Consider the following 16,552-nt stretch of genomic DNA (forward strand, 5'->3'; position numbering starts at 1 on the left):
GTTGTCTGTTTCAGTCAGGCAACATAAAAAAATCAATCTTATTTCAGGAAACGTAATCATAATTTACGTATTAAATCCTACTTATTTATATTCCATAATGCTGAAAAGTGATGATAAAAACATATGCATATTACACATATCTTATGGTAAAAAAATATCTTTTTATCTTTTTTTTTTTTGGTTTTTTCGAAGAAAAGAATGCGAATTCAAGAAAGTGCCTCAAAAATCTTAGTTTCTCGTTATCGTCATATTTATTTGATCTTTTGTTTGAGGTCAATCAATCCGATTATTGTGCATTACTAAACATACATTGTTTTCCTTTTGTGATAGGCATCTCGACTCTCGCGAGCTGCGGCGAGGTGGATGCGCTGCCCGAGCTACCGGCCCAAGATGAGGAACGTCTGCAGCGCGCTGCGCGTCTGCTGCAGCAGAGATTGGTGTTACGTCAATGGCTGATGGACCATGGCCTACATAATTATTATCAAAAGTAAAAGCAAAAGAATAAACATAAATATGAAGAATCCAATAATCATGAATTCGTTGAACGATTCTACTCTCTGCATACTTCATTGCATTATATTATTACAATTACGTGATTGAAATATAAACGAGATTTTTTGTGTGAATACAAATCAATGTTGATATACGTATTTACGTATTAATGAATGAAGTGAGATTGCTGCTCGTGCCTTACATAGGCAGTGTTCTGACTCACACAACACATGGGGGGGGGGGAGACTTTCAGAGAGGGGGATGTCCAATTTACATTCTTAATGACCCATTGTCCTCGTATTTCGGACGTCCTCGGAATTTCCAAAAGTTTGGACGTTATATAACGGCGACATAAATAGGACATTTGAGGACATACATCGGACGTCCGAAGGATTTCACGTGTTACATAGGGATGTACACAGTCCAGTAATATATTAAGTCAAAAAAGGTCATTACGGAAAAATCCTCATTTAGCTAAATTTTTGCACACACCTTTATTTAGAATTATTTAGTATTATAAATAACATGTAAAAAGTCCCCATCGACATCGAAAATTATTCAAGATCGACGGTCACGAAAATCAATTTTTCGCAAATATCTCGCTTCCTGTTGTGGTCGGATGTCAATTATGGTTATGAAAATTGTAGACTGAACAATTTTCTATAAAAAAAGTCCTATACATTTTTCACATACGAACAATTGTTTTGTTGTAACAACACTACTGTTGTACACTACAGTACTGACAGTAAATATCAGAATGTAACCTCTATGGTCGTTGCAATGTCTGAACAAACAGTACCGACAATAGCTGTGATCTAAAATTTACTGCCAGTACTGAAAATTTATAGTTTACGTCACGTGTACTATAGATTTTCAATACTGGCAGTAATATTTGACAGTAAATTTTGGAAAACACTCAATGAGTACCGTTGCGCATTTGTATTTTCGATAGCATCTCTTCTCTGAACTGTGCACGCAGTTTATGCAAAATTTCGATGACTTTAACATTTTTATTCACAAGAGACTTATGCCTGTTTTCACCAATGTAGACTAACGTTAATCTCAGTTCAACTTACTCTAAAGATTAGAAAAAGACGAAGTTGAACCGAGATTAAAGTTAATCTACATTGATAGAAATTAATCAACCAATACATGAATACTTGAAAAACGTTGCGCAACGACACTGTTTGTTCGGACGTGGTAATAACTACAAAAATAACTATTGTAAGATTATAACTATTTAGTGCGTGAAAAAACGCCCCCACCTCGGTGTAATAAACACATCTACCAATATTGATTTGTATTTATACAAAAAAGTCTTTATATTTAAACCACTCTCGTACATAATTAGAAATAATTATATCAATCGATTCCTGTTATGTACCATTTAGGGAAATCTGTTAGTAGATAATTATCTTTTCTTTTCTACTTAATCTCTTTCTTTGAAAAAACCGTTTATGAGCACTTACTATTCACAATATTGTTTAAAATAAAAAAATGTTAAAAAGAAGATATGCTTTGTCAGGTTGATGCAAATGGAAGTTATGTCCCTGGAGGATGTATACTGGGTAGAGGATAATGCAGCACGGACAGCTCTTGGCAAGGATTTACCACGGTGGACTCAAGCTAGGCAGACGTTACCTACTTCGAAGGAAGATTTGGAAACTCTTAAAGCGGATCTCTGGAGTGCTGTTGTAAAGAATAGTCAACACCAGGATGCTTGGACATGGGGTACGAGTCTTTTCACGTTCTCCTTATTTCCGTGAAATAAAATTTTTTCTCCGGTATTAGAATTTATTTTCAGTGAAAATAAATTGAATAATTATTTACGATTAAAATAGCACACGCAAGATAACAGCATTAAAAGTCGATTCTCTATATTTACACGAGCTTTCATACATTTATTAAACGTTCTCTTTTACGAGTGATTATCAAAAGACTATTAATTTTATGCGCAGAACTAACAAATAACTACTTACTTATCAGGCGGTATGCTGATAGTTTCCGTATCGGTGGCAGGGCTGGTTACTCTGGCTGCTATGACGCAGCCCGCTTTGGCACCTGAAGCGAAACACTCTCTTTTGCAATACGTCACAGGGAAATATTTATTGCCGAGTAACTGCCGCGTTCATTTCGAGTGGGAAGAACCTCAATTGGTCGGCGAAACGATGACTTTTACGGTCAAAGTGAGTAAATTGCGCCATCAGAATCTCTCACGAATTTATTAAGATGTACCTTATGAGATTTGTTTTCTGTTCCTGCATGAAGATTGCACTAGAACTGAACTGAATTGAACTAGTGTAATGCAGAACTGATAGCGTGAAGGATTAGAAAACGTTCTAGTGCAAGATAAAAATTGCATCCTATATTATTTACATGGAAGTATTAGATTTGTGTGATAAAGATGAAAGTATTAATACAACTCCACTATTAAGAAAAATTTTAATTAAAGATAATGATGATACAAAATGTTTTTGTATGTAGGCTTACGATCATTTATATATTTTTATCGTTTTATTACTCGTAAACTCTTGCACTATTTGTACAAAGTCTGTTTTCTGTGGCTTAACTAGTGTACACTAGTGTTTGCATTGATTACACTGGCTCCTAGTGCAGTCAGTTCACTGAACTCGTGCACTGAGTTCTGTTGTACTGGAATAAAAAAACAGCGTCGCTGTCGCGATTTTGGGAACAGAAAACACTTTAAGATACACTTTTTAAATTAGTGCAACCAGTGCAGAAACAGAAAACAAACCTATGGTGTGCATCACTCCACTGGCAGTGCAGCGCTTACACACAACTGGTGCGATGTAAGGCTATTCTTTTTAGTTAAAGTTCTTGCATGGTTTATCTTTCTTTCTTCTTTTCACGTTGGAAAGGAAAAGAGAAAAGATGAACCGTGCAGAAAGTTCAGCTAAAAACAATAGGCCTTATGTTGAGCTGTACCCAGTGCATCCAAAGGAAAAACGCTATAGGTTGCTTCTCTGTAATCAAAAATTGAGCGTCTACTCTGCTCTAAATCTGAATCCGCAAAACTTTATTATCTATATATATGGTATTTATATTTATGTATAATATAATACATTTCTATTTGAAAGATTTCATTATCAATAAAGCTAAACATATGTGTTTATTGTCTCTGAACATCGAAGAGAAATGACTCTATTTTCACTCTCATCGCATTGTTTATGAATAGACTTTTAATATATTTTATATTGTGATATACATTTATAAGAAACAATAATTATGTGTCTATACTTTATATACATAACCAGAGGAATACATTGTTACCGATACCAACATTCTAATTACAATATTTACTACATACTGAGCGAAATTGTTGACAGTGTTATTATTGCGATTGAAAGTAAAGTACAATTTTTATATATTTTCTTTTTGTAAATAATAATTTCACCGTTATTTTTGTTAAAAAAACATTGATAATGATTCAATACGGATCGAAACGTTTATTTTTGTTTTGTTTGTTTATTGTCGGCAAATTAAAGTTTTATATTTTAATTAAATGACATGTTTATTACTAACGTTTTCAATTTTTAATTTATAACGATTAACCTCGTAGCCCTTTTCTTTTTCGTTTTTTAATTTTATTGCCTTATTACTATTATAGCCTAAACATATGTGATAAAAGTTATAATAATTCATTTTTAGCTTATCAGTTAGATATAAGAATATTTGTTTGCAGTTTTATCAACGCAATGGTCAGCCGTACCCAATATGTGACAAAGATAATTTGATTGTGGAGGTAACAGAGGATACACGCAGAGTAGCTACATTAATAGAACTGGGAGGCACCGACCCCTTAGCTGCAAATACTGCAGTAGTAAAGTTTACTGTCCGCCATGCGGGACAATATCGAATAGCTGTACTTATCGGATCGTGTCATGTTCATGGCAGCCCGTTTCTTAAGAATTTTCTTCCTGGTACGTATATTCGATACTGATGCGTCGTAAAGTAATACTTAAAATGCAACAAAAATATCGTATGAATCACCTGTCCCTAATGATAAAGATATGTATTGTTAAACTTTAAAGTTAAACTTTAAAAATGCAAACAACAGTAAAATTTTTCAAGTTGCCTTTTTACTAATTTATAATTTATTTGAATGACTAATATTATACATACAATGTTTATATATCTCTACAGGACTTTTTTTCTTATTGTTAGTTTATCGAGCCCCTACACGCTTCCGAAGTTTTGACATTTAAATTCCAAACACTCTGTATACAAAGATATCGTTCAAAATGTGATATTTTTAACAAATATATAATTATCTTCTTCAGCATTTTGGTTAAGCAAAAATTGATTCATAATTAATGGAAAAATGAACGTTAATTAGTTAAATCTGAAATGCACTGTATAAGTTCTTGTTAGTACGATCGTGTCGTAAAGTATATTGTCTATACTAGGTCCACCAGATCCAAATAAGACAGTCTTTGTACGACAAAGTTCTACGGTCGTTTGTACAGCTGGGATAGCCCATTCGATGACAATAGAGCCACGCGATGAATATGATAATCTGTGCATATTTGGGCCTGGAGATCAGCCTACAGAAGGTTATAGTGTCAATATTACTCAGGTAAATCAGAAATTTTCCCAAAAATAAAAATCTTAATATTTATTGCTTAAATTGATTGTCCAAATTTATCTTCGTTAGATTGGTAGTACAGTAGATAAAGGATCGATGATAGACTATAGTATTCAACTCGACTATGATTCTTCAAATCAAAGAATTCGTTTGAAAGTGAGCTTTCCAAAAGGCGGATGTTATCATGCAACGGTTAGCTTGGCAGGATTACAGCTGCATAATGGAGATTTTGATATCATCGTTCTCGAAAGTATGTAAAATATTTTATTTTCAAACTTAGATATCTTTCTATTTTGCTTTTTCATAATGAGGCTCGTATATTGCCCTTTTTTTCTCATTACTAGATTCCGTCGCAAGAATGGTGCATAATAATGTAGCATCTAAGGATCCAGATATCTGTTATGTTGCAAAGTTATTAGGCATGCAAGGAGAAAGATTTTCTAAACCAAAGAAAGTCTTCTGCTTTATCTCGCCTAAGCAACTTACGATTAAGGAATATTTATTAAAATTTATTCCCAAAAGACTCGTAACATTTAGACTATGTCCTTCGACAAAGGTATGGTATAATCATCAAAAATAATTTTATATGCGCATTAATTTGCTGATTTTTATCTATTAGATCTGTTATTTCTTAGTTTCTTATTGTAAATTGTAGTTCCATTTTGAAAATTCGACCAATCAGCACGAGGGATATTATCCTTTCTCGATAGACGATGGATGTCAACCTCCCGTTGAACTAATATCTCTGTATCGTGATATAATAGCCGCCACTTTCACTTTGTTTCTCTTGAAAAACATCGGCGGTAGTGAAACATTCGCTGACAAACAAGATTTTTTCTATCATGAAGTCCGCAAGCACCATCAGAAGCATTACCACGAGAAACTCTCCATGAAAGTGCAGCGTGATAAGCTTTTAGAATCGGTAAATGTATAAATAAATTCATGATACATATTCATGAAAGCACTGCATAAAGATGTATATTAATAATGTGTTTTTTTTTTTGTTAAAAGTCTATGAAAGCTACTAAAGGATTTTCCGTGAGTGATTGGTGTCGAAATTTTGAAATAATATTTCAAGGCGAACAAGGTACGTTTACATTTAAGAAACTTTTATGAAAATTAATTTTAAGACAATTACAAGAGTCATTGTCTCATGTTAGGCGTTGATTGGGGTGGCGTGCGACGTGAATGGTTCGAATTGATATGCGCCGCGCTATTTGATCCGGGCAATGGTTTGTTCGCGTCATTTGGGGAGTCGCAACAGGCATTAGTGCATCCAAATCCCAAACGACCATCGCATCTTAAATTGAAGCACTATGAGTTTGCCGGACGTATCGTAGGAAAGTGTCTTTATGAGTCGGCGCTCGGCGGCTCCTATCGTCAGTTAGTACGCGCACGATTCACCAGATCATTCCTTGCACAGATTATAGGACTTAGAGTGCATTACAAGGTAACTCATTGAATTTCTTTTTTATTCCTACGCAAAAAATTGATAACAGATAAAATATAACAGACAGCTTTATTTTTTATGGATTAGTATTTTGAACAAGATGATCCTGATTTATACTTGAGTAAGGTAAAGTATATTCTTGAGAACGACGTTGAAGAAATGGAATTGTACTTCGTTGAAGAAGAATATGATAAGGATGGACAATTGTTGAAGGTACATATTATTATTTCTTGATATTAATCTTTGAATATTTTTGTTTCAAAATAAAATCATTAATCGAAGTTCTTTATGTATTTTCCATGCATTAAGTTTAGGAATAGAATTTTATTTTATCTCTAAGCTTAATACATAGCCGAAATTTAATACACAGCTATGATTAACACGTTTTATGTAGGTGGCAGAATTAATTCCTGGTGGTAGCAAAGTCCGAGTGACTAACGATACGAAACTTCGTTATCTGGATGCACTCGCTCAGCACCGACTTGCTAGTTCCATCCGCAACGAAGTCGATCATTTTCTGCGCGGTCTTAACGAACTGATTCCCGATAACCTCTTAGGTATATTTGATGAAAATGAATTAGAGGTGAGTAAAATTAAAATATATAAAAATAAATCTGTCAGAAGATGATAGTTTGCGACTTTATCTCTTTCACAGTTACTATTATGCGGGACTGGTGAGTACAGCGTGGCAGATTTACGCGCGCATCACATAGCTAACGGAAGTTCTCCGGAATTTCTTCGAGTACTCGATTGGTTCTGGACGGCGGTGAGCAATTTTACGCAGGAGGAGATGGCACGATTGCTCCAATTCACTACGGGTTGCTCGCAATTACCGCCTGGTGGATTTCAACAACTGAGCCCTCGTTTTCAGATTACAGCTGCACCAACGTTCGCTAATTTGCCTACAGCACATACTTGGTACGTTCTAACTTAGAAATATCATTAGAATATTCATGTTTTTTCTTTGATCATTAGTTTGTTATTAATATTACTTTTCAGCTTTAACCAACTCTGCTTACCTGATTATGAGTGCTACGATCACTTTGAACGAGCGTTACTGTTGGCAATCAGCGAGGGCACCGAAGGTTTCGGCATGATCTAACCGGGAAAGCCCGGAGTAAGATTCATCAAACTTCTAGTCTGACTAGAACTGTTGATTAAATTAATTTACGTACCCATTTTTTCCTCAATAGTTGAACCCGTCCCTGATGGGTAAAAAAAAAGTTTTCGATAATAGATACTATTACTAGTCCTATAGTCTCATAGGAACTTCTTACTCAGCAAGATCAGAAATGAGAGTAACTATCGCACGTTTTTATATGTAGATATTTAGAATTTTTGGAATTACCTTTTTTCTGTTTACGCCGAAGACTATCAGGAATAATCTAATCTTCCGATGATGTAGACGATGCAATTTCTACTGAGACGCGGCAACGTTTTTATAAAACGGAAAATATTCAGCAAGAGCAATGTTACCTCAACATCAGAATTGCTCAATATTATTGTATCGAAATTTAGCGTAGCCGAACTTACGATAGCTTTTACGTGAACATAAAGAGAATTAAGTTAACGCGTTTTTCAAACGACAATGTAACTGAACGTCGATGTATAAAAATATACGATGCAACAAATCAAAATACGTATAAAAATAATATTCTTTTTGTAGTAACTATTATACGTACAGAGATTAGTACATTTGATGAAGGGATCACTGTAACAGCACTGAACGTTCCGTTATTCAGTATTAATTGAAATACATTCTATCGTATAATGCAGGGAATATATGATTTTAAAAGAACTTGTAAAGAGTGATGAATAATGAGGCTAATGTATTAAAGCTTTCCGCTAGTTTAGTTTCTTCGTTTTCTCTCGTAATAACAGCACGGCGATAATACGGTATTTTCAACATCGATGATGGCGCATGTAATATAAGCTAATTAGTATGTACAAAATATGACTGTATTCTGAGACACTACGTATTACATCCATTTCTTATCGACGCAAAATGCTCGCAATATAATAAGCATGATAACCTAGTCATAACGAAGTAACTACGATCGTATTGTGCGTATCGCATTGGTATACGTATTTATTTAAGATGCAGTGACACGTACTTATATTAAGTAGAAAAGGAATAGTATGAAACGTAGTAATCGCCATAGCAAATTATTCGTTGCAAAATAATGAACAAATGGCCAACGATTGTAAACCGTACAACGCGCCTCGCAATAGCAAGAAACTTAACAGCCTCGCCAGATTATATACCATCAAATAATACTGACGGTAATTTATTTTTATCAGTTTATCATTACATGAAAGGAAATAAAAAGTATAGATTAAAAAAGCATATAATATCTACATTTATTCAATAAATTCCGTTAAAGTCTCCGCCTAATACGTATAGCTCCTTGCTTTCATTAATTTATGAAAAATAAAAATTTATCCTATAAATCGAAATACCACATGACATAATAAAATCGCTTATTCTGTTTACAGTATATGTAATGTTAAACATAGGATATATAAAACTCTATTCCTCAAAAATTAAATATTGACTTAAAAAAAATGGTATTTATATTTTAAATGTAATACGAAATGCTGATGTTCATCAATCTCTCTACTGTCCTGCGAGCGTTTATCCTTGCCAGTCGATCATAAAATACTCTCCTCTTTCGACCTAAGTCATTTGCAAACGGACAGTATTTCAATTCGGTTTCACCCGATTAAAACCAGCTTATGTCCCGGAAAATTGTGATCACGCTTAAGTTCCTTAATCTGCGAGAGATATTGATATGATAATATTATTCTTATTTCAATTCTATTTTCCTAATCAAATCTTTATACCGAGGATAAGTGAAATTATTAAACCTCAGCGAAATTTTGTGTTAATCTCTTTTAGTCAATGAAATGTTATAACTAATTTAATCTAAAGCCAATATTACATTTGGTATTTCATGTCGTACGATAAATTTTCTAAGACAGCTGTCTTACAAGCTGTAAGCTCTGATCCGAGAACTTCTCCGTTCTGCAGCTAATTAATCAACAGGCTTAAAAAGCTCGTACGACACATGAAATATCGGCCTAAAATACTCAGTATGTATATTCAAAATTAGAATATAAAGGCCCTGATATATAAAAATAAGACGTAAGAAAAAATAAGACTTAAGTAATAAAGAAAGCAACATGTTAGATTCGCTTCTATTCACATTGTGATCTTACAGTCTGTACTGTGATTGATCGATTCGCTTTTATATATATATATATTACTAAGGCCTATATTTTAAATTTTTCTATATCCCATGGCTTTAAGATATCTTATCGTCGGCATAATAATGCGGAGCAAGGATAAAGTCTTATGTTCTCTCAATTGTTGCAAATTGGAAATTATAAGCTGTGATAAACTACCTACCTACGGCAGCAATGGCAGAGTGGCATTGGATAAAAACGCGAAAGTTCGTAGAATAGATACACGCATGATGCTCCCAGCGATCTGCAATATCCGACTCCAGCCACCTTCTTGAGATTGTCGCAGCAATCGCTCTCTCAGTTCATTTAATTCCATCCTAATGGATTTCAATGGTACAAAAGTATCTCGTGGTGTCTGTTTAGCCTCAGAAACACAAGGCAATTTTTTTTCTTTTTAAATAACTTACATTTGTGAATGATATTCCATTTCAACGCGGTGGAACTCAACTTCTCGATCAGCTAACTGACTCTCCAGAGAAATCGTGCGTAAACTCAGAGTCTTCGCATTATCCTCGCTAGCTTTCAAATATTTTTCTAATCTCTGTCTCTCGGCCATCGCGATTTGCAGCTCCCTAATTATACAAACGTTATTTCTAAGATACTCCTAACTTCCTGCACTTAAGGTCTTTCAAACTAGGGATGCACCGAATAGCCGAAAAGTATCCGATATCTGGTATTATCCGACACTTTTTTACCATTCGACCGAATAATCGGATATCATTAGTATCTGGGAATATATCCGGTTGAAATTTTATATTGAAAAGTTACGTAATTGATACAGACTTCTATTCTTTTCAGCTGAACTTTGTACATATTTCGTCTTTCTTCTTTTTTTTCACATTGGAAAAATAAGATAAATTGTGCAAAAAGCTAAGATTGCATTCGAGAAACGATATCAACAGTATCAGCGCTATCATGTCATTTTATTTCTATCATTAGATGTAAAACAGGAATAGGATATAGAGCGTGTTCCGAATTACACATGAAGCACTTGATGCATCATTTGTCCTTGTCGTTCATTAAATACTAAAGAAAGATAAAATTGTACATACAAAAAGAGCGGAGATAATTGAAGAACGCTGATATTATCGACAATTGATATAATTTTGCGATTATTAACATATAAATATTTGGCTAATATATATCTTTATTGATTTTTCATTATATAAATGTTCTAATATATCATTGATGATTTGTTATTGTATAAATGTTCTATAAATCTATATAATATATGCATACTCGTAATGCTATATCTTATATACAAGGTGTCCCGTAAGTTTTTGCCAAGCGCTTTTGTGTAGATAGAGCGAACTAAACCGAGAAGAAAAGTTCTCTACCATTTTGCAATTTTCGCAATAATTAATAAGATATTAATTACTAAAAATTGCTAAATATTGGCCTTCAATAATTTTTTATTCAAATATTATCAACTTTACAGAAAAAGTAGAAACAAAAATCACTTATTTTCTTCTCATAGAACTCTAAGAATTTTTTCAGAATTTTTTATCAACTTTTTAGTACTGCATTTTCTTATTTTTACCAACATAAGAAAATACAATATTAAAAAATTTTGTTTAAATTTTTTGAAAATTCTCAGAACTTTATGAGAAAAAAATATTTTTGTCTCTCGCTGTGTTTGTCTCCTCTTTATATCTGTACAAAAGAGCTTGTCGAAAACTTACGGGATACCCTGTATATTGCTGCAAAATTACAATTTTTTTCTCTACAGTTATCATCTCTATTGATAATGAAACTCGGACGATAACATTAAAATCATAATTATTATCACTATTTTTCCCTTACAGTCCCTTTTCCTTTTTGCTCCCTTTTTTCTTTTTTTACTCAGCCTTTTTTTTTAGACGTTGTTCCGGAATCCAGTTAAACATCCGGAAAATATCGGATATCCGACTCGAAAAATTGCCTTCCCGGATATCCGATGTCACATTGCTTTCGGATATCCGATATAATTTTATGATCCGATGCATCCCTATTTAAAATTTGATCTGAATACCCAATATACCCTATATACCAAGTATATACCTAGAAGTACACTGAAGTTGTTCCTGCGCAGACTCAGCGAAAGATACCTGTGCCACTAATTGTAACTGTAACTCTTCGATGGCAGATTCTGCTTTTTCCGCTCTGGCATCATGTTCTGTTGCTAGTTTCTCGCTGGCTGATATCTAAACAAATATACTTATCATAATAGTTTCATATAGCATATATCCTTATCATAATCTACATTTATAAAAGACTATAACTTCTATAGAATATATTATAAATATATCTCAGTAAACATTTTTTTATACACAATCATTCTATATAAAAATCACTCTATATAAAATTATGTAAAATATGTATAAAATATATATAAAATATATATATGTATAATCCATTAGATAATTATATAAGATATAGTAAAAAGAAATCTATTATTTTTGCATTAAATTGAAGGCTTTATTTAGTATAGTTAGAATGATCCGATTTAAGTCAAATATGCACCGTTTTGTTCGATAACTTGTTGTCATTTTGAAGGTAATTTCATTATGCCTCTCTCATAGAAACCCTCGTCCCTATTGGCAAAAAACTGGGACAGTCGATTTTCACAAGCTTCTCTTGAGGCGAATTTTTCACCAGCAAAATCATTCGCCATAGACAGGAACAGGTGGTAATCACTTGGTGCCAGGTCCGGACTATAAGGTGGATGCATAAGAACCTCCCAACCAAGCTCCCGGAGCTTCTGGCGAGTCACTATCGATGTGTGTGGCCTGGCGTTGTCTTGATGGAACACAATTCCTCTCCTATTGGCCAAAGCTGGCCGCTTCTGGGCGATTGCTTCTTTCAGACGGTCCAATTGTTGACAGTACAGGTCCGAATTAAGAGTTTGGCCGTAGGGGAGCAGCTCATAGTAGATGATTCCCTGCCAATCCCACCAAACACACAGCAAAACCTTCCTGATCGTCAATCCTGGCTTGGCCACCGTTTGCGCCGGCTCATCGCGATTCGACCGTTTTCGCTTGACGTTGTCGTAAGTGACCCACTTTTCATCACCAGTAACCATTCGCTTCAGAAATGGGTCGATTTTGTTGCGATTCAGCAGTGATTCGCAGATGGAAATTCGGTCCATAAGGTTTTTTTGCGTTAACTCGTGTGGCACCCATCGAGCTTCTTTTTGTATCCAGCCTTATTTAAATGGTTCCAAACGGTTTTTTGTGCAATGTTTAGCTTCTGGGCAATCGAAACAGTGCTTACATGATGGTCGGACTCGACGATTTCCATTATTTTATCGACATTTTCGACAATTGGCCTTCCAGAGCGTGGTGCATCTTTGACATCAAAATTACCGGAACGGAATCGACGAAACCAAAATTGCGCGATATAGACTGTTACAGTATCAGGACCATAAACACTATTCACACTTTCAGCCGCCTGGCTTGCGTTTTCGCCTTTATCGAAGAAAAACTCTATAATTTCTAAATTTCTATTTAAAAGACGTAATCTTATTTAAGAATTTATTTCTTCAACAGAAAAATCCATTAATTAATAATTAAATCATTGCTATTAAGAATTCGCAGAATATTGATTCAACCCCACATCCCGCTATCGTTTTCAACAAATCGCGAGCGAGCAGGTATACATCTCTGCCGCGGCAGAGAGCATTTACTCGAGAATCATTTGGGAGAAAATATGAGAAGCGTAGTATTTCGCCTGTAAAGGAAAATCCATGGCACATACAAAAACGTAAGATAGTAAGACGTAAAATATGGCGTATTTTCTTTTTGTTGGTGTCCATCTTTGAACGCGCTCAAACAATACTGACTCAAGCAATCACAAAACTGTCTGAGAAGGTTTTTTAGTACGAAATCTTATCTTTTTAACGCCATTTGGCGTAATCCGATCGCACTTATACAACGCGAGATACAGATTACTAAAGCCTTCTATTGGAAAAATAATAGATTTCTTTTTACTACACCTAATATATCATTTTATATAATACTATCTAACTCATATACATATATATAATTATACATAAATTCCTCATAATGTGTATTTATATAAATACGATTACACCACTGTTATTTAAATACGAATATACATAACGATATTTTCATATATATTATTATACACTCACCCGCGTGGGCCACTAAGTTTTAGCACAAATTTTTAATATGTTCGAGTAGCGATATTTAAGATTTCTCAGCCAGATCTTTCGTAGAAAAATCGCTGCTTTATAATACATATATAAACATCTTTCGCATTATCATATAGGATTTACGATACGAATACACAATTCATGAATAATTATGTATTTATGCTAATTGCATATTTCTGCGATATTCCACGATTCGTGTGGATAAAAGTTAATAGGGCAAGTGGTATTGATCCTTCTTCCTAGTACGGAAGGAGTATTACATGATATTGAGTCACCCAACGCGAAAGGTGTGACTCATTCGTAATCTATATTTCTTTCGTCGTGCATTGACCTGACGCTGCCTCACAAGTAAATCTTCTGAAATTTTTAAAAAATAGTGACGGACATTTGCAGTAGCCTAGGCTAAATTATGAATTAGCAGCATGTATTAATTCATATCAATAAAAATCTTTATCTTATACTCTTTTAAATAATTCTTTAGTCTAAAGAAACGAAATACTCAAAACGGTATATTTTTTTTCTATTTAAAAGACGTAATCTTATTTAAGAATTTATTTCTTCAACAGAAAAATCCATTAATTAATAATTAAATCATTGCTATTAAGAATTCGCAGAATATTGATTCAACCCCACATCCCGCTATCGTTTTCAACAAATCGCGAGCGAGCAGGTATACATCTCTGCCGTGGCAGAGAGCATTTAATCGAGAATCATTTGGGAAAAAATATGAGAAGCGTAGTATTTCGCCTGTAAAGGAAAACCCATGGCACATACAAAAACGTAAGACAGTAAGACGTAAGCAGTAAGGAAATCGTGAAGCTGGCCCAATTTTAAAGTTAAAGTTTTAATCCGATGATACATAGAAAAACGTAAGAGCAGTAATCGAATTGGCCAATCACAGAAGAGACTGTAAGGTCAATAGCGAATCCAATGTAAAGCTAGTCACACACACTTTCCGTAACAGTAAAGTTTCGACCAATCACGTTGCTCAATTCGGTCGACCGTAAGTTACGGACGAGCGAATCGAGCAACGCGATTGATCGAAACCTTACTGTTACTGTTACGGAAAGTGTGTGTGACTAGCTTTACATTGGATTCGCTATTGACCTTACAGTCTCTTCTGTGATTGGCCAATTCGATTACTGCTCTTACGTTTTTCTATGTATCATCGGATTAAAACTTTAACTTTAAAATTGGGCTCCAAGGTGAAAATGTGAAATGTGTTTTTCAAAACAAAATTTGGTTTAAAAATTGATTTATGGACCGAACACCAAACCTGGAATTTCTGGAAAAATTAAAATCTTGCAGAATATATATGGAACATTCTCGGAATATATAACGATATATAAATGGAATTTTTAACCGATATTTGAATGTTGTTTTTTACATTCCGTAAATATTTCAGAATCTTCCGGGCTGCGTTCGGAACCGTTATGCGAGGATGCGATCCACTTATCGCTGCAAATACTGTTAATCAGAAAAAAGAATTTTACAAACTGATCAATCAAAAAATACTTTAAAGCATTTACAGCGTGAAGTGGATCGTATCCCGAGTGCCTTGTTTTATCCTTGTTGTTTATCCAATATTAAACAAAGATAAGATGATACGCGGAGGCACCCGGGTAACGTAATGGCAACGATCTGTCAGTCGAACGAAGTTAAATTCTGATTGGTTACTTCGAATGCAATTCCACTACCGTCATGCGCAATGAAACACCGTATTATTCTCTCTACATCATAGAGATGTCTAATTTTCACAGGGAAGGGTGAAGAATGAAGAAAGAATGAGTCAGTTGATTCGTGGAATATGAAAACAGTACACGTAAAGATCGCGCGTGGGAGAGCTTACCCCTAAGAAAGAGGAGAAGGGAGTTACAACTTTATGTCTCGGGGGTAACAATGACTCAACGAACAACAAATCAATTTTTTATCATCACGATTGGCGAACGTCTATAGAGCTGTTTACATGCGCGCGGGTCAGGAATCGTGAACTATATAGCTTACTGAATATTGCTTAAAGATTAGAATAAACTGAACAATCTAAAAAAAAGTTGTATTGCTAAAATATTATTAATTAGCATCATATTTCAAAATACACACACAAAAATAATGAAAAAATTTTCAAAATGGCCCGAAGCACACTCGAAAAGAGTTTAGGAATTTCTAGGAGATACATAACTATATAATTATATATAACAAACTATGTGAATAAGTATCTTATACAGTAGAATGTATAAAGAGTACTGGGACGGCGAAATATCTTGAAAACCAAGCATTTTAGAAAAAAATGTTTCAAGTAAAAGTTGTAAGAGGTTTCAATAGATCTCTCAAATACGAGAAGTGCCATTTGATGGTCAAAATTAGATGTTGAACTAATACATATATTTTTTACGTATTCTTTTAAAATGAATTTATTTCAGAAATATGATTGCGCGACAATACTCTATCGGACTTTCAGCACAATCCATCTGAAATATTAATAATCCCTCCAAACTTAACTACATACATCTTAAAAATTTGTAAAAACCTAGCAAAAAATATTATCTCGGCTGAGAGAAAGACTCGAAAGAAAAAATTATATATAAATTTATATAATTTTATATAA

At 34.1% G+C, this 16,552-nt stretch overlaps 2 protein-coding genes across 5 annotated transcripts in view; one reads left to right on the forward strand and one right to left on the reverse strand.

Annotated features, from left to right (window-relative positions):
* LOC108748769 (apoptosis-resistant E3 ubiquitin protein ligase 1) overlaps positions 1 to 7,784 on the forward strand; it is a 49,069-nt gene extending 41,285 nt beyond the window's left edge. For 2 of the 3 annotated variants that reach the window (XM_018487130.1, XM_018487119.1), the window contains 14 exons: positions 331 to 487; positions 2,018 to 2,223; positions 2,479 to 2,678; positions 4,196 to 4,433; positions 4,920 to 5,089; positions 5,168 to 5,348; positions 5,443 to 5,654; positions 5,754 to 6,020; positions 6,110 to 6,185; positions 6,259 to 6,548; positions 6,636 to 6,761; positions 6,943 to 7,131; positions 7,204 to 7,466; positions 7,548 to 7,664. In XM_018487130.1, the coding sequence (XP_018342632.1) occupies positions 331 to 487; positions 2,018 to 2,223; positions 2,479 to 2,678; positions 4,196 to 4,433; positions 4,920 to 5,089; positions 5,168 to 5,348; positions 5,443 to 5,654; positions 5,754 to 6,020; positions 6,110 to 6,185; positions 6,259 to 6,548; positions 6,636 to 6,761; positions 6,943 to 7,131; positions 7,204 to 7,466; positions 7,548 to 7,650 (2,678 nt within the window). In that variant the 3' untranslated portion in view covers positions 7,651 to 7,664. Of the gene's footprint in view, positions 1 to 330; positions 488 to 2,017; positions 2,224 to 2,478; positions 2,679 to 4,195; positions 4,434 to 4,919; positions 5,090 to 5,167; positions 5,349 to 5,442; positions 5,655 to 5,753; positions 6,021 to 6,109; positions 6,186 to 6,258; positions 6,549 to 6,635; positions 6,762 to 6,942; positions 7,132 to 7,203; positions 7,467 to 7,547; positions 7,666 to 7,741 lie in introns of those variants that run through there. The other variant, XM_018487110.1, reaches the window with a different exon arrangement.
* A 1,463-nt stretch (positions 7,785 to 9,247) lies between these two features.
* LOC108748781 overlaps positions 9,248 to 16,552 on the reverse strand; it is a 12,903-nt gene continuing 5,598 nt past the window's right edge. The window contains exons 4-7 of one of the 2 annotated variants that reach the window (XM_018487142.1): positions 11,835 to 11,977; positions 10,202 to 10,366; positions 9,958 to 10,111; positions 9,248 to 9,323 (exon numbers count right to left, since the gene is read on the reverse strand). In XM_018487142.1, coding sequence (XP_018342644.1) covers positions 9,958 to 10,111; positions 10,202 to 10,366; positions 11,835 to 11,977 — 462 coding nt within the window. In that variant the 3' untranslated portion in view covers positions 9,248 to 9,323. Of the gene's footprint in view, positions 9,336 to 9,957; positions 10,112 to 10,201; positions 10,367 to 11,834; positions 11,978 to 16,552 lie in introns of both variants that reach the window. The other variant, XM_018487150.1, reaches the window with a different exon arrangement.

This window comes from Trachymyrmex septentrionalis, unplaced genomic scaffold, assembly GCF_001594115.1.
Source record: "Trachymyrmex septentrionalis isolate Tsep2-gDNA-1 unplaced genomic scaffold, Tsep1.0 scaffold109, whole genome shotgun sequence".
Lineage (NCBI taxonomy): Eukaryota > Metazoa > Arthropoda > Insecta > Hymenoptera > Formicidae > Trachymyrmex > Trachymyrmex septentrionalis.